Source organism: Mastacembelus armatus, chromosome 1 (genome assembly GCF_900324485.2).
Source record: "Mastacembelus armatus chromosome 1, fMasArm1.2, whole genome shotgun sequence".
Lineage (NCBI taxonomy): Eukaryota > Metazoa > Chordata > Actinopteri > Synbranchiformes > Mastacembelidae > Mastacembelus > Mastacembelus armatus.
Genome location: NC_046633.1, coordinates 11,147,433 through 11,165,480, shown reverse-complemented (window position 1 = coordinate 11,165,480; position 18,048 = coordinate 11,147,433). Strand labels below are relative to the sequence as shown.

Here is an 18,048-nt window from a genome sequence, read left to right as displayed (position 1 = left end):
TTTCATGGAGCCAGCCATTGCATGCACTACCATGTTTCTATGCTAGCCCAGAACAGACAAACAGAACAGGTAAACACTGGCTCTAGAAAGGGAAGCCTGCTTTATTTTGCACTTGGAAACAGAGGTTTGGGTTGTGAGGGGTTTTCAGAAGGTTGTATTCTACAATTATATTGCACCTTTGAACAGTTACACAGTGGGGGTGTTCGTTTTAGGTGCCAGTCACTAAAACGGATATCAGCGCTGTGATTTAGGGTTTATTCCTGACCTTAAAAATAGCAGTTTAACAAAAAAAAAAATGATAGAGCTTTTACTTCCATGGCCTTTATCAGTGAATGGAGTTTGCTCAGTTGTCATGGTGATGCTTCCACTGTTATCATGTTTTCTAAACACTTGACAACTGAGCAAATGCTGTCTGCTGATGAAGATAGATCTGCTGATAAGAGGTGTTGCTGAAAGCTTTGGAAGAAATCTAGTATGTAATTTGAGCATCTTTTCTACAGAGATTGTTAAGTCGACTTTGAAACAGACTTTTCTTTGACTGACAAATGAAGAAGAAGGGAAACCTCACAATTCAATTAGCAACTGCATAATTTCATCTGATCCTTTACAGAAACTATCATTTGTCTTGTGGAAGATGTTTAATACTTTGTATATCACCAGAAAATCCTTAGAATTAATTTAAAAACAAAAATTAGAACTTGTGTTACTGGTTAGTCACAATTATATGCTTTCCTCCCATTTCCTGCTATAATTACTGCAGAAGTACCCATGCCATGGTTTCATGCTCAGTTTCAAATATTTCCCTGCATGCGCTCTGGCAGGCTGATTGGCCAAACAGATAACCATCAACTAAAACTAAAGACCTGACTCCTTTCTAAAGATGGAACATTTTCAATACTGTGTGTGTGTGTGTGTGTGTGTGTGTGTGTGTGTGTGTGTGTGTGTGTGTGTGTGTGTGTGTGTGTGTGTACTCCTGCCTGGTATTACTTGCACTCTGGGGACCAAAATGTCTTTAGGCACTCACAATGTGGGGACTCTGCCTAGATGCTGGTAACCATCAGATTAACTGTTAAGGTTATGGTTATGGGTTAGAATTAGGCAAGTAGTGGTTATGATTGGTACATTAAATCTACAGGAAATTAATGTAAGTCAATGCAAATTCCCCATGAGGAAAAAAATGTGTGTGTCTGTGAGATAGAGACACCAAGAGCAAGAGAATAACCAACATTTATTTTTAGCCTTCAAGTACCCAGTGAGTCATGTGATCTCTCTTCTTCCCACTGATCCCTCCTTCCTTTCCTTCTCTCCTGTTTCTCTCTCTCCCCATCTTTCGCTCTCCCACAACCAGATCCCCTCTCTCTCCTCTGTCGCTTCCTTTCACTTCAAAGTGAAATGAAACAGAATCACTTTGACACTGGAGGAATACAGAAATAAAGACTATAAGAGAGGAAAAGAAATCTTTATCTTGTTTATCTTGCCTAATGAGCATTAAGATATGAATAAAGAAAACACATACACATACAAATATGTGACATATTTGTATGTGTGTTTGTATATGTGCATACAAGCAACATATACCACCAAAGCAGGCTGATTTATACCTTAGCAACACCTATAATCTCTGTTACCATGACTCAAAAAAATTAACAATGGCACAGCCCAATTACCAAAGACACTGTCCATTCTGAAGGGGGATTAGTTATTGATCAGAGAATATCAAGCAGGTAACAATAATGCAGTCTCTGAAAAATATGATATCCTCTAAATTAAAAATAAAAATGACGATTATATATATATATGTTTCTACATCTTTGTGCTGATTCATTTGTCCTTGTAAATCAAGCCACATTTCTTACCACTGTGCAATGTATTTCTTACCCACAATGCAATGTAATATATACATGATAAAATGAATATGACTTTTTTAAAGTCAAAACATGGATTCAACAATGCGAACCTATCTTAACTGCTGTGACACACTGCTAGGGTTACATAGCCAAGGCTAGGGCACAGACAAACAGGGGTATATTTGCACAAATGCGCAAACAGAGAAGGGATTAGACACAAATAGTTGCACACAGGCACACAGTTTATCACAAGCAAATACAAAGTGACAAAAGAGAGAAGTCTTAGGGACAGGACACTGATGCATGCATGAGGGAAGAACAAATATTCAACTGCTGTCAGGGCCACACAAAGACACACACATAGTTAAATGTTCACTTTCTATCAACTCTTTTATCTCTGATTATCTGTCTCTCTCCCTCAGCCTCCTACCATTTTCTTTGCTCACTGTCTCACTCCCCACTGCTTCCTCTCCTTCACTGACTCATCTGCTGCTAATGAAGTGCTGCATAATCAGGATTGCAGATTGCAGAACTGCGCGTCTTCCTATAAGCTCTCCACATATATGTGCATTTATAACCAAAAACACATATATAGTGCCTTAATCTGCTTGCATTCCAGCCTCCAGTCCCACCCTAAACCCCTTTGAATTATATACAGGCCTACCTATACACATGAATGCAACTGACTAGACTAGACACACAGTTAGTGGTGGAGAGGGGTTGGTGGAAGGTCATGATCCTACCAGAGAGAAGAGAATCAGAGTTGCAATTCCAGGGCTTATCATGGAAAGAAGGTAAGATCACAACAGAATGTCCAGTATGTAAATGTCCATTTGCATAAAAACATGCACACAGAGGACAGAGAGAGGGTGTGTGTGTTTCTACCCACAGACCAGCATACATGTGTGGTGAGATAAGCCATTGCAGTATTTTTGGAAAATCTATCCCTGCATGCAGGTGGTGAGACACTGATCTGTCAGCCAAGGTGTCTATTACCAACACTGCACTCAGCGAGCAGGAGAGTGAACATGGGGCAACGAAAGACAGAGCGATGGAAATATCAATGGATTGGTGAGGGGAAAGAGAGAAAAGCAGAAAGAAAAGAGCTGCAGCATGAGGGAAGCAAAGAAAATGAGATAAGAAAGAGACTGATGGAGGAATGAAGGGAGGGATGGATGGTGAGGTATTAACAGAGGAGAAAATGTGCAGAGGGGGTGGGTAGAGAAACTAGTAAGAAATATTACAGTGTCTTGTAATTCGCCAAAAAAGAACAGCTATGAAAAGAGGAATAAAAAGGAAATATCAAATAGAAAATCTATGCAAAAGAGCAGACCACCTGGAGAAAAAGATGTTCAAGAAGTGGGAGACGGGGAGTTGCTGAAAAAGTATGAAAGGTAAAATGCTGCAAAGAGGGGGAGGGGTTTGCTTGCTAATACACACCAACGGTGTAACAAACCATGGTTGTGGAACATAACAATAGACTGTCATTGTAATTTCTAGCAAATTATAACAAACTAAATTGCCATTAGAAAGCTCAGATCACATCTATACAAGTTTAATTCCTTATATGATATAACAACAGTCTGGTTATCTGTTAGAGAAAATGTTTTATCCTCAAATAATCTGAGTAATCTAATCCTTACTTTAATTATTGGAACACTGCTGAATAGGGCCTATTGTCTAATGTGCAAACATAACTTTTCTTTTGAGCAGCTTGTTCTGAGATTGACTTACTGATAAAAAGACTCTCAGGGTCATACCGCTATATATCTTTTAGGTGAGAGTGACTCCTTTTTCTTTTTTCAGGACCTTATGGCATTATAATATATATATTTGAAGTTGGGAGTGTCTCCTCTCTTTGTTTTCACATGACCTCATCCTGTGCCTTATCATTAAAAAGCTGTTCCTGGCTGTGCCTAGCCAGTGAGCTCTCACTCTGCACTCTGTGTGTTTAGTGACAGTTTACTCCTTGTACAAGTAAAATTGACTAAAACCTCTAAGTTTGTTCTCAGAGTCTATTTGTTAAAAGAATTTATCTAACGTTATCACAGGAAAACAAGCAATGACAAAACACACCAGCAGATGAAGCAAAGATGGAACAGCAGAAACACAACACACCATCGGTTAGTAATCACGAATATGTTACTGACGAATCCTGGGTCATGTGTGTCCTTGCATGTTCGTGTGTGTGTATAAGCTATAGTGTATGTGTGTCTGTGTGTGTGTGTGCACGATTAGCCTGAGGCAACCAGGCCAGGGGCTACAATTACAGTGACGGATCTGAAAGAACTGGGTCGGCTTCACAAGAGATCTGCCCCTGGGACGACAAGACCAGCCGGAGCCCTGAATCAATACAGAACACATGGGATGTGCATAAGATTGTATATGATAAATATTTAGATAGTACCAGAATTCTATTCTCTTCTTAAATTGATTAAGTTTTCTGTGTGTGCAGAAGATCAAATATGTCAAATAAATGTTTTACCTACCAGCCTATTGCACTTTGTTTGTGCTGTGTGGTACATCTTCCTTTTTGTGTTTTTCGTATCTGTCCTTTAGTTACTATTTCCAAGTCCTGAAGCCTGTTTAAATGTGTAGCAATGTTTACAGGTCATCCACACATTGACACTCTGAACATGTTTTTCTGCTCCTGTGTGGTGTGCGAACCTGTATGTGCACAATGTATATTTCTGTGCATGTTCATGAGTGTGTTTCCTACCTCTAGCAGAAAGCTTCTTAGTGTTGATGATTTTGGCAGCATACTCCTGTCCGGAGGAGATCTTCACACATCTCCTGACCACAGAGAATGCGCCCCTGAAAGGAAAAACACACACACACAGATATGTATTGATGTATTAAAAGAAAGTAAAGGGTCAAAGGTCAAACAATACAAATTGTATCCATACCATCAATCCATCCATCCATCCAATATCTATACCTACTTTTTCCTAATTAGGGTCACAGGGATCTGCTGGAGCCTATCCCAGCTCTCTTTAGGTGAAAGGCAGGGGTACACCCTGGACAGGTCACCAGTTCATCACATGTATCCACACCAGTCAATGTAAAATCAGAGGGGTGTTTCAAAACAGAGGTTTAGAAAAGCATGACATAAAGTTTGGCTTAACTGAACCAGATCCTTTAGGCTGAAAAAGGTTTGGCCCCTTATTTTTAATTAGGCAATAACAGCAGCATGTTCCATTATTAGCATAAATCTGGCATCTGGAGAAACTGTGTCTGACTGGGATTAGACTAGTGTGGAAGTATGCTTCCAAGGTAACTTATTTAAACCTGCTTTCCGATTTACCGAAATAAAACTTGCCTAAATGATCATCTTTTTCTGTGAAAGAACCCTTAGTCACAGTTGATTAATCACAGATGTAGCTGTGCTGATATTTTTATGTTTCAAAGTCAGTTTTAAATATCAAACCATAGTCAGGATACTGTAGCTATGCAACTACTCCCACAAACCCACGCACAAACCGCATCTACAGCACACACTGTCCTCATCACTACATGAGACTTTACACCTACAAATGTCCCTACCAGCTCACTAATGCTTCATCTATGTGTTGTTCTTGTTTTTCAGACACATATATGAAGATCAACAAACTAGGTCAGCTATATTTGAGGGAGAGTGAGAGCAGAGTGCTGAATCTCTCGTTTCTAAATGCAGCCATCGAGCGGCCCGCCTCAGCTCCACTCAGCTCTGCAGCCTTGCAGGCCACGTTGCTATTCAACCTCCATCTCTGTCAGTGCACGCCTTTTCTTTCAAACAGAATCTGTTCCCCTCTGCAGCAAAATCAAGTGTAGCTCCTGACAGCATCAGAGATATCACAACCGCTTAGAAACTCAGGGATACAGACACAAGACAGACAAAGCTGAGACTATCACTGACAAACTGTCGTGTGGTGTTACAGTACAATATTATATTATTTTGTTACAATATTTGAAATAACTCCGAATTTATACCTTTTAACCTTTAGTTACTGCTAAAAATACAGTGATGTGTACCGTGACAAAGTTTCTAACATCCTCTGGAATGGGCAGCTTGCCAATAAAGTTTACCTCTAAATTATAGAAGGTTTGGGAAAGGAAGGTAAGAATTTCACTTGACTGTCCTGTCTATTAAATGAACCTCTGCTTATGTATTTCAAACTATTAAGACTAGTACTAAATCCAAAATGAGATGGAACATACAATAAATGACTAGCTTGGAACATATGATTATGTAAATACGTATACTTCACAAAAGATAAGATGCAGAGAAGGATTTCATGGGTAAGCGAAGACCACACAGAGCTCTCAAACTTAAATGAGCTCAAATATAATAAAGTTGAGGGCAATGGCTTTTTATATTATTTGAATACTGTATTTTCTTAACTATTTTGATGGAGACCCGTCACATCAATTACAAATTTGTGTGTGAGTTGGTTTTTTGTTCAATACAAAAGATTGATTGATGTAAGTAAGAGGGCATCTGAATTAAGCAATATATTTATTATCATATTTCCTTATGTTTTCCAGTATACCTTCTAAATGAAAGTTTCAGGATTACTGAAAGATTACTAATACCCAGGTATCTGGTCAAACACCCTGTGGTCAGTTCATATCAGTAGCAGCTAATTAGTCTCAGTTTGAGGGAAATGGTTTGTGCACAGAGTGAAGGGATCAGATGAGTTAAAGTGTACTATAAAAGCAATATGGCTGCATTATTAATGACAGATGGTGATGAACACAGAATATGATCATAAAGGCGGGGGGGTAAGCTTTCCCCTTCCTCACTAGAAACACACCGCAGGTCAGGCGGGTGACCACATAGACACACGAAGCTGTGTGTGTAAACCTACACACGCACATACCCAGGTAATCCACGATCGCTCACACTCATGCAGGTATGAGGATGTTTCTCTCCCACTCCGTCTGAGGGATGAGGAATTCCCTGACTGTGTCTGATAATTGGCCGCAGCTCGGTGCTTGGCTGGGGAATGTGTCATCACCGGCTACACGGTCTGCTGTCGCATTACCGAGCGCGTATTTCTGTCACGCGGGAGGTGGTGGAGGTGGTGGAGGAGGAGGAGGAGGAGGAGGAGGATTTTGGGGAGGAGGTGAGAGATAAAGAGCGTTGAGTTGGTTGGTTACCAAATCTCACCAGTTCACAGCCCCTTGATGCGTTTCACCCCGGTTCACTTTACAGCAATGGAGCTCCTCCCGTGGCAACCCCAAAGGTCGCAATGCAACATCAGTGGCTGCACAGGATGGAGGCGAATGGCAGCACGCTGGACTTCTTTCGTAAGCACACGGGGTAAACGGCTTTCCAAATGTAGGATTAAAATAAACGGGATGCATGATACATGATAGCGTATTTAGCCCCCCACCTCCACCCCTTCAACTGCATCACGGATTTCATGTCTACAGTATCAGCAGCGCGCACACGCACACAGAGCCCGGAATCCGGGTCCCTAAGCCAAAGCGGCCTATTACATAATAAACTGACATTTCATACAGGGATGATGCCTGATGATAAAAATTAAAAACATGCTCCCTTACTTCCCCAGCTCCTCGAACAGCTGATATTCGTCGGTAAATCTTGTGCAGATCGTTAACGCCATCCTCAAAACGGTGCCAAGGGGTGTGTGGAGACGCGGGTAAGGTGCACTCACAAACAGTATCCACCACACACAGTCGTCAACGCCGCCCGGTTTTGTCCTGGACCTGCAAACCAAACGGTGGGATTCATGCACCGCTAAAGCGCATCGACAAGAGCTGTGGTGGGATGATTCCTGCACCAAAACACTGCCTTAGGTGAGTGCTTCACTCTGGACGAGGGAGCTTCAGGCGTTATCGTTTGGTGTTTGTTTATTTTCTTCACATGCGGCGACTTGTCACAGCTTCTGGACGAAGCATTTTGTGTGCATTTCGGTGAATCTGGTACGTGCCCGTCCTACGCTGGGAGTGTTGTCTCTCTGCGCGCACCAGACGTTGCACTAACCGCACCTACCCCCGGCCGTGCGCTCAGTCCCCGCCCCTTTTCCTGCATCCTCATACCGGTCAATAACAAACAACAACAATAATATTGATAATATAAATAGTATTAATAATCATAATAATGACTGGTTGATTGATGTGACTGGTCTCCAAATTATAATGACGTATATGTACTATTCGCAATATTAATAATATTAGTAGACTACCATTTTAAAAAAAACAATGAATACATTGTTTTAAAATGAAATTTACTATGAAGACAAAGAACCACACTTAGGTTAAAATGCAGGGCTGGGATGATTAGTTACTGTTAATTCTAGACTGATGTATCAGTTATTAATTGCATTCATGATCAGTTTTTTGTCTGCCTGTTTGTTGTAGTTGTGAAGCATCAGTGACCATAAAACTGTAAAAATATTTAACAATGTCAAAGTAAAGTTGGTAATGAGTGTATTTACCATTCAGAACTTGGAAACATGAGCATCACTTGACTTGTTTGAAATCATAAGTGCATCCATCCATCCATTTTCTATACCTGCTTATTCCTAACCAGGGTCACAGGGATCTGCTGGAGCCTATCCCAGCTCTCTTTGGGTGAAAGGCAGGGGTACACCCTGGACAGGTCACCAGTCCATCACAGGGCCACATAGAGACAAACAACCTCACACACTCACACTCACTCCTATGGGCTGTTTAGAGTCACCATCAACCTGACATACATGTTGTTGGACTGTGGAAGGAAACCGGACTACCCGGAGTAAACCCACGCAAGCACAGGGAGAACATGCAAACTCCACACAGAAAGGTCCCTCCTGACGGATTGCGAACCCGAGGCCTTCTTGCTGTGAGGCAACAGTGCTAACCACCCAGACACCGTGCTGACATGAAATCATGACTCATGAGTTTAATTAATATAGGCTAAAGCCCATTAACTTACGTTTCTAAGCAAACGTGATCAGCATATTAGCAATCTTTCCAACATGCTGCTGGAAAATGAAAACATTTTTCTTTATAGTTTGAAGAAAATAAACCTACCAATAACAATGCTAATTATGATGAATAGTTTCAAATTCACTTTCTACCCCAGTCCACCTTTAAGCTGGAAAATCCACTGGAGGTAGCCACGTGTTGTTTTTTTGGGGGGGGGGGGGGTTGTTATATGAAGAGATTTGTTCTTCTGCAGTTATAAGTTCCCCTTTGAAGGAAGAACTGATTCTTCAAACCGGAAATGTAACAACAAAGAAAATCTTTTGCTACTACAGCTAGTCCCAGTTTCAAATGGGTCACAGTATAGGTTTTAATCTATGTGAGAATAAACTTAGAGTAAGGCCCTGTGTCAAGATAGTGATATCATTTGACCAGCAGCATCACGTGGTTAAATCTGTACTGGTGACTACTGAGGTGTAGCATGTGTGTGCAAAGAGAAAATGGAATATATTTGATTTAAGAAATAAGCAAAATACTTGGATGGATGTTAAAGAAAATGTCTTTTACACATTTTTGCTAATATTGCATTATTAGTTGTGTAAAAACTGCATTTTATACATGCAAGGTTTTTGCTCTATGAGAGTGAGATTTTATATCAATTTAAAATGACTGAGTAAAGCCTTTGCTACATTTTCTATTATAATTCATCATATGTGCATTTAGGCCATACACTACATCCTTGCAGAGGATAAACAAACTTAAAGACACTAGTTATTATAATATTTAAGAAAGACAAAGTATTTCCAATTTCAGTTTCATCTTTTTTTAATAATCAACAGATGAACTTCCAAATATATATATATATATATTTTATAAATATGTCAATAAATATATTAAACACATAAGTTGAAGACTTCAGTTTGACAAAATAAAAAAAAAAAAAACAGCCAAAATGTGACTTGTTTTTGGCTACAACATACAAAAGTAACATACAGACAAGCTCAGGCAGAAATAAATAAGATGTTTGATATAAGCACAACCTAAGTGGCTCAGTTCTGCGAGGTGATCAGTGCCCTGGGTGCGATTACTTTGGTTCAATCAAACTGATACTTTTCAGTGGGTTTCATTGAGTCATGCATGACGTCTTTGCCAACTTTTCAGGGTTTTGTGCTGTAGAGAAAAGAAACAGAAAAGAAGAATTATATTGTGCATCAGAAATGGATTTGGATGATTTCTGTTACATATGTCAATCATGAAAGTAGACCATAGTGTCTGAGTGGCCTTATATTGTATGGTTAACTTGTACTTACTTAGACATTATCGCTGCAATTACCCTCTTCAACCAGGGAGCCTTAGGGTCAAGACACACCTGTTCACCTGTCTTTTTCAGTGTGGCACTGCAGCAACAAACAAGAAACAGAGATGCAGTCAGGACAAGTAGACTTCAGTGAAGATCTTATCCCAAAGGCAAAACGTGACAATGACAAAATCTCAAAGTATCAACACCGTCGTTATCTAGATGGGGCGAAAGTATTAGAATGAGGTCTTACATGATCTCAGTTTCATCACAGTGAGAGTTGGGACGAATCAGCTCTATCTTTTCAATGAGGCTGCCAATGCGTCGGCTTTCAGTCTGGATGCAGCGGCAGTGCAGCGCAACTCCCAGGCTTCTCAAACTCATACCTGTTATGAGAGAGGAGTCGCATATTATTACAAAGTGCAGTAGTGTTTGCTGGTACCTCTGCATTGCACAGAAAAAAAAATCACAGCATACTCTGCTGCAAAGAAGTGACAGTTTAATTATTGAATTAAAAAATAATCTTACCTTCACTGATGGCCACGGAGGCCAGGAGCACAACAACAGTGACGATAACTTTGCTGCTCATCATTTTGCTTTTTATAAATTCTGCAACAACTAAACTGGAAAAAGATAAAAATGTTCTTCAGAAAAGCTTCTGATATACTAAGTAAAAGTAAAGTTTTGTTCTGTGCAGCGTTCTTCTTTCTGTTTTCAGTTTCTTTCTCCTCTACTTTTCCTTTGCTTGCTTGAGCTGTCTTCTCTTCTGTTTGGCTCTCACTTTAGAGTGCTTTTATAGCCAACTCCTGGAAATGAGTCACCTCGGTTGCGCAAACTTGGACTGCCGGCAGCGGTGTGGGAATTTACATCGCAAGGATTTGAAAGACATCTGTAATTTATCAAGAGGGTTCATGGGGCAACATCTGTCACTAATGCAGCATTATCATTTGAGAAAACACTGTGACTAAAAATCTGTAATAAACTGACAGACGTGACAGGAATGCTTGAGAGAAATGCTTAGCAATTGATCAAGCGGCAACTGATTCACAGTTGGCATGTCATAAGACGAACAATAAGCTGCAATCTGTGAATGATTGGCCCGACTAGTGTAATCCTCAGATTTTGTCATATAAAATTTCACCTTCCGGAAGGGGACTTTGTTGTGCCAAGAGTTTAATCATGAAGTTGTGCTGACATGTCTTTCACAAAAAAAGAGAGAAAACTTTGAGAAAACTTCCAAAGAATTTTCACACACACATTTATTTTTCAGGAAGACAAACTACATATGCTGAAATCAAGGCATCAAGGCAAATGCTCTGTACATACTGAACATGCATAACAATTAAATGCTTGACAGAACTCCATCCATCCATTATTAACTGCTTATTTCTGCTTTTCTCGGTACTGGTTGACGTAGAGCTGATCCCAGATGACACTGAGCGAATACAGATCGACAGTCTATCAAGTGGTTTGAGCAGGATTCAAACCCAGAACCTTCGTGCTGTGAGGCGACAGTGCTAATCACCCTGTTACTGTGCCACACTTAAAAGAACTCTTTAATGCATTTTATAAATAGACTGTGAAAATATAGGCATCTAGCAGCAGTTTACTTTTCAAGGGCACAATTTAGTTATATAGATTATTATAAACAATTAACACTAAATATAACCACAAAACCTTTCACACTTATGCATGCCAGATTGAAGGCACGTTATTACATTACTGCCAGTGTGACACTTCCTGTGCATTGCTGGGTCATTAGAGCAGCATTGTTAAACCAACTTTAGGATATGTGCCAAAAATTTCCATCAGATTTAATGCCACTCAAACAAGCTCAAACATACATTTGTCTGCAGCAATCACGTCACTACATCCACTCTAACAAAGCAGAAGGAAGTATGAGGTAACTTCTGAAAAAGGGACTAACGCATTAGTTCTTCAGCTGTCACCTCACTTCAACAATATATACTGACTGATTAAAAGCACATCATTTTATGGTTTAAGTCATTTCTTTATTGAACAGGAGCAAAAATAAAGAAGTTATAGCCAAATCTCATCTGGAGTGATACATGTCCCTTTGTGGTCATTGTTGCTTAAACTGAACATCAATGGAAAAATATGAATAGCAGTTGTGTGTGTGTGTGTGTGTGTGTGTGTGATAACATGAGCGAAAGTGTCATGATATTTGACATGTGACAACATAAATTAGGAACTGTATAATCATTTTCAACTAATGGTTTTCCCCTAGTTTTACTCTGTTCTGCTAATATCACACAATTGTTAAAACAGAAAATACAGCAAGATGCTTTAGGGCAGGATCCCAACCCTGGTTCTCAAGAGCCACTGCCCTACTTGTTTTCCAACTATTCCTTTACTACCTACTGCTGATTACCAGAACCAGGTGTGTTCAGCCAATCAGGTAGGTTGGAGAACAAGCAGGGCAGTGGCTCTCGAGGACCCGGGTTGGCCACCCCTTCTTTAGGGTTTGTACATTAATGGAATTTCATATCTATGTACATAATCAGAGCAATGGGAAATCAGCAACACTTTCATTACTGTAACCAACATGCAAGATTACATTTTTCATTTCATTTTTGCTGCCCACGTGATCACGGACATACACACACACATATGCACATGCAATAGAGGAAACAAGCACTGCAGCCACAGAGGAAGTATAACGAAATCTTCTTCGACAGCATGATACACATGATTGGTTTTTCCAAAACTTCCCGTTGACCAGACCTAAACCTGTCATCATTGCAGAGCCAAGCGCTGCACGGCTCTGCATGGCATGAATCCTAATCATCTTACTGAGCTTCTTTTCAGACATTGCCGTTAGCAGTTCAAATAGTTTACTTGTCTAGTGAAATATATCATTATCTACTTAGTGGACTTGTACACAGTTTTAGTACAGAGCTTAATATCTAAGAGAATTGTGTTTAATAACTTGGGTAATGCCCCTAACCTTTACTCTAATGCTGACAGGTTTTGTGGGTTTTTTTAGGATAAACATAAAAAAAAAAAAAAAAAACTGTTAGATGAACTGAGATAAAATATGGGACAGGTTTTTCCCAGACATTTGCCTCAGGATAAACTGTAATAACTCTTGTGATCCTCCAGCTTCATTTAGTGCCTTCATTAGGTCAGCGTGTCAGTTTGCCTAATGTTTTGGTCTATGATTAAACCCAACCTCAGCTGTACTTTTATTTAGTGCAAATTTAGAGAAGTTAGAGAAATACAAATACAAAAAAACACACTAGTGTCATTAAGTATGATTTAAAAACCAAACACACGTGAATGAAAACACAATACTATACACTGATACCAAATGTGTGTTAGTAAGGAGGAAAACAGGAGCCGGGAAAACCGGGAATTAGTCATGAACATTCCATTACTATGTTGACTATGTAAAAGCATGCTCCTTTGTGATATATATACAGCAGCAGACAATTAGTTTCATTGGAACCAGAGTTGAACTATTCGTATGGGGAAGTGACTCTTTGGGGAATTCAGAAAAATGTGTGTGAGTTTTGGGATTTGCAAGCAGCTTGTAGAAGATTTGAAGACTGGTATTTACCCCCTTCACACAAGACTTTGAGTTGGAATATTTATCTTAGGTTTAGTGGCCTGCAGGAGTTTACATTCCTCATGTGGATAATGACACTAAACATCAAGTCAGGGCAAGTTAGCTGGCTTGTCATAACCTACCCATCTACAATAACTAAAGATGAAATATGTGAAGACTTCTAAACTTATATTTGCAAGTACAATACATACTTAAGCTTTGGCTTAGCACAATGCATATTTACATTAAAATTAAAATGTGTGTTATAACACCAATAAATTAATGATTCATGCTTCTGCTGTGAATTGTTTAAAGAGGTGGAGTTGTTGATGTCAAAAGGCTTGCTGAAGTTAAAATACTGAAATACCTTACACTTGAATTAAAGAGGGCCAGATAAATCCCTGAAAACATAATTGGCAGCAATACCTAGTCAATTTTCTTGGAAAAAGGTTTTTCGCATTTAAGCACCAAACCTTGAAAAGGAAACATTTTGATAGTTTGCTTAGGGCATGTGATTTTTCACATAAAAAATTCTTGATGAAGCAAAAATAATAGTAAAATAAATAAATAATTCTGTTAACAAAAGAAAGTGTGGAGACGCCTACTGTCAAACCTCCCAACCAGTAATCAATCAATCAATGTGCATTGACTCTTGCAAGATTGCAAGAGTTGCACTAAATACACAAGTTTCTCCTCCTTCGGGGGAGTATTTATGTCAAATTGAGTTCCTTGGAATTTTTAAGGGTGGGACAAATAAAGTAGGAAGAAAAAGACTTGCAGAGCAAACTTGCATCACAGTTTACAGCTGTGGAGGGAACAGCAAAGTTTAATAGTGTTTACAGTCTGCTGACAAGCTTCAGAGCAGATATGTCTGTCATCACTACTGTTGCACTCCTGCTTTTCCTGATAATCCCCGAGGGTAAGTCTATTATGATCAGACTATATTATATTGATTACAGATTATATTATATTATATTGGAAAGGTAAATGTAATGCCTTACTCCATTTGTTTTCATCATTCATGTTTTCATGTATACTATAACTTTTGTTAAGTGTCTGTTTGCATTTACCAAGCAACAATACATTTTACCTTATTTCTGTCCAGATATAATAGCCTTCTGTAATCCCTTATTACCTCAGGTATCAGTCAGGGAGATCAGGGATTGATTCTGCGATGTAGATGCATCACAAAGGAGAAAAAGCCCATTGGCCGTTTTATAAGAAAGATGGAGGTGTTCCCTGCCAGCTCCCACTGCGAAGTCACAGAGATTATGTAAGATTATGCCCTGAGACCAAATTTCAACAGCTGTTCTGTTAATTTGTCCTCAGTAAACACTCAAAACGAGCATGAGGTGTTATTGTGTCTTAATGAGTCTAGTATAAGATTACCAGGTAATACACTATGTTTAATTGTCTGTCCTTGATCTTGCAGTGCCACTCTTAAACAGGATGGGCAAAAGATCTGCCTGGACCCTGATGCTCCATGGATTCAAAAATTGCTTCAGAAGAAAAAGGCTAAGTAAGTCTATCTTGACTTTAACTTTATTGATGTGTGAAAAGTTTGCTTTATTTGAGGAGAATTTGATTTGTTTATATATTCACGGCCCGGAAAGAAGGGTGCAGCCTGAGGAAGACGTGTATTGTGTTACCTTAGTGTTGAGTGAAAGTCAAATCTGATTATTAATGGGTGTACTGTAGATCATTATCTGTTTTTACACATCTTACTCATACATCCGGGAAATAGGAGAATGTCTGTAGCAGAGGATGTAGTTAACAAGAAGCTGGTTAATACTAAGTCATTAAGATGACTAAAGGAGCAGTGTAACTCATTACATTACACTGGAAATTCTACACTGGAAAAATAAAATAAAATAATAATAAAATTGTATTCAATTATATCAATGTTATATTCCTTTTGAAGTCATTGTACTGTATTTGAAATTGTCCTAAATGTTTTAATTAATTTATATATCCAGACTGTGAATTGATTTGTGACTCACATGGTGAGACATAGCCGTTTACCAACAGTATCATTGTCATTGTGTGAGTAAAGTTGGCTAGCCTAGCCCACTTATTATGAACACTTTTTCTCTTTAGGCGCACACCTAGGAGGAAAAGAAACACTGAAGTGTAAATTGCGCTTACGGAGCACAAAGACCTTGTTTTTCTTGATGGGAAAGATTCGTGTGACGACAGTGATACACAAGAGGCTGTGCCTCAATCATCTACATCACCTGTACCTGAGTGCCAGCATGAAAGGAAGTCATAGTGATACAGTGTAACATATTCTGAAGAACTGAGCAATTAAAATGTGTTATGTTATTAATGATGCTGGAAATTGTAGATAACAGTAGCGTGAATGTACAACAAATATTCTATAGTCTGTTACATTTTGTTCCTTATGTTGTAATGCATAAAGTTGTGTATCTGACAATTGGAGGGCATTGGTATCTGTATCAATTTATAATATGTTTCAAGTCTAGTTGTTGTTTTACCATTTGTCAGCTTTGTTGGATTTTTTTCTACAGTACATATTATATTTGATGTTGAATTAATGGTCATGTGTATGCCTATGTTTTTTCAATACATGTATGCATTTTCACATTAAATATTAAGAACATCATTGTGACTACATTATGGTTTTTCTAACAGAACATTACATCCATCCATCCATTTTCTATACCCACTTATTCCTTAACCATCATCATAGGGATCTGCTGGAGCCTATCCCAGCTCTCTTTGGGTGAAAGACAGGGGTACACCCTGGACAGGTCACCAGTCCATCACAGGGCCACATAGAGACAAACAACCTCACACACTCACACTCACTCCTATGGGCTGTTTAGAGTCACCAATCAACCTGACATACATGTTTTTGTACTGTGGAAGGAAACCGGACTACCCGGAGTAAACACACGCAAGCACGGGGAGAACATGCAAACTCCACACAGAAAGGCCGGGTTGCGAACCCACGACCTCATTGCTGTGAGGCAACACTGTGCTGCCCCAACCTTACACTTAATGTTAATATTAAATGTTAATATTGAGCAGTGGTTTGCAAGGAGGAAACCTAAGTCACAAAGAAGACTTGCATCATAATTGTGGTTTTGTTCAACATCTAGCAATAACAACACTGTTGAGAAGAGAAAATAACATTGACCTCCAGTGTAATGTATCATAAAATGCTTGCTATTTTTCTACCTTTGAATCTAGTTTGCTACACAGGAAAAATTGAGCTTGCTTCATTTGTTTAAATCAAATGACATCAACCACAAAAATGGAAATGGCAATCACCAAAACATGTTATGACTAATATGATGTTGTCTATGATAAGCTTGACATCAAGAGGGTGAGTCATAGCAACTGGACTTCTAAAACATTTCACTACTCACTACTCACTGGCCTATTCTACTGTTAAGTGGTTGTTTAGAATTCTTCCCTGCACTGGACAGACCACCCAGGATTGTGGTTCTAACTACTCTTGCTTCATACATTGATCACTTAATAACCCTATTTAGGCCAGGGGTGGCGTGAAACCAACCTGAATGATAAATTTGAGATCCCATTCCAGCTTTTCCTCAGACCGAAGAAGTCACTTGGATGAGTAGGGAAATGTTTCGACCTAAAAACTAGAAGTCCAGTTGCCATGATTCAACCTCTAGATAACTTCACCTGGATGACTGAGAATCTTCATACACATTAAGCCTGACATTTTCAAACAGGATTCCAAATTATTCTTCTCTAGAGGTCAGACATGATCTGTGTATTATATGTCTTAAAATATATAACTCACCAAATTATGTTTTGAAAAAAAACATATTTTAAAAAATGTTTGTCTGTAACAGCTCCTAGTGTCCCATTTAATTGCTCTGTCCCTGCACATTTTGTATGTATGCATAATAACAACATAAACATTGTGACCACTCCACAATAAACATTCTCATTCAGTTCATGGGGGGGGGGGGTATTTTTCTGTTTGTAATAGAGAAAAAACAATAAAATGTAAATATCCTACAAAGACAAATGGGAAAACAGCACTTTAAACAATGTGTCCCAGACTGTGTAATGTGTGACATTATACTTGCAGAGTCAAATTAAACTCTAAGTGGAAGGATATCGCCACCTCTTGGACAAAAGTGCAAACCATCAAGACTATTTATCAGTTTCTGTCGCTGTAAAATGCGTTAGTCTCATTGTATTCTTTTAGAGTAGCATTTCCCCAAAGATAAACAGTATTTGTCTGGATCCTTTCAAGGAAAACATTCAGCTGAGTTCTAACAAGAGTAAACAATGGCAGTTCTTTCTGAACTGGATGTTGTGCAATCGTCTTCAATCTAAGAATTCATCTTTAGTGAGAAAGATTAAAGCATAAAAAATGTTTGTGCTTTTCAGCATTGATGTTTCTGGCAAAAGCTACTAAGGAA

General features: G+C 39.0%; 3 protein-coding genes and 1 long non-coding RNA gene across 5 annotated transcripts in view; 2 read left to right on the top strand and 2 right to left on the bottom strand.

Moving 5' to 3' along the window:
• Nucleotides 1-7,834, bottom strand: part of camk2d2 (calcium/calmodulin-dependent protein kinase (CaM kinase) II delta 2) — a 32,900-nt gene extending 25,066 nt beyond the window's left edge. For both annotated transcript variants that reach the window (XM_026302360.2, XM_026302362.2), the window contains exons 1-2: nucleotides 7,395-7,834; nucleotides 4,567-4,661 (exon numbers count right to left, since the gene is read on the bottom strand). In XM_026302360.2, coding sequence (XP_026158145.1) covers nucleotides 4,567-4,661; nucleotides 7,395-7,456 — 157 coding nt within the window. In that variant the 5' untranslated portion in view covers nucleotides 7,457-7,834. The remainder of the gene's footprint in view (nucleotides 1-4,566; nucleotides 4,662-7,394) is intronic.
• On the top strand, nucleotides 2,908-4,213 carry LOC113127683 (uncharacterized). The gene is made up of 3 exons (XR_003295463.1): nucleotides 2,908-3,241; nucleotides 3,899-3,970; nucleotides 4,086-4,213. It is a non-coding gene; the product is annotated as an uncharacterized LOC113127683 (long non-coding RNA).
• A 1,788-nt stretch (nucleotides 7,835-9,622) lies between the features above and the next one.
• On the bottom strand, nucleotides 9,623-10,834 carry cxcl8a (chemokine (C-X-C motif) ligand 8a). The gene is made up of 4 exons (XM_026302364.2): nucleotides 10,585-10,834; nucleotides 10,310-10,442; nucleotides 10,070-10,156; nucleotides 9,623-9,929 (listed from the first exon to the last, which is right to left on the bottom strand). Exons 1-4 carry the CDS (start codon nucleotides 10,646-10,648, stop codon nucleotides 9,917-9,919), a joined length of 297 nt encoding a protein of 98 aa, XP_026158149.1. The 5' UTR covers nucleotides 10,649-10,834; the 3' UTR covers nucleotides 9,623-9,916.
• A 3,254-nt stretch (nucleotides 10,835-14,088) lies between these two features.
• On the top strand, nucleotides 14,089-16,175 carry LOC113127681 (interleukin-8-like). The gene is made up of 4 exons (XM_026302363.1): nucleotides 14,089-14,543; nucleotides 14,765-14,897; nucleotides 15,057-15,143; nucleotides 15,722-16,175. The coding sequence occupies exons 1-4, from the start codon at nucleotides 14,492-14,494 to the stop codon at nucleotides 15,756-15,758; spliced, it is 309 nt and encodes a 102-aa protein (XP_026158148.1). The 5' UTR covers nucleotides 14,089-14,491; the 3' UTR covers nucleotides 15,759-16,175.
• Nucleotides 16,176-18,048: the final 1,873 nt, after the last annotated feature.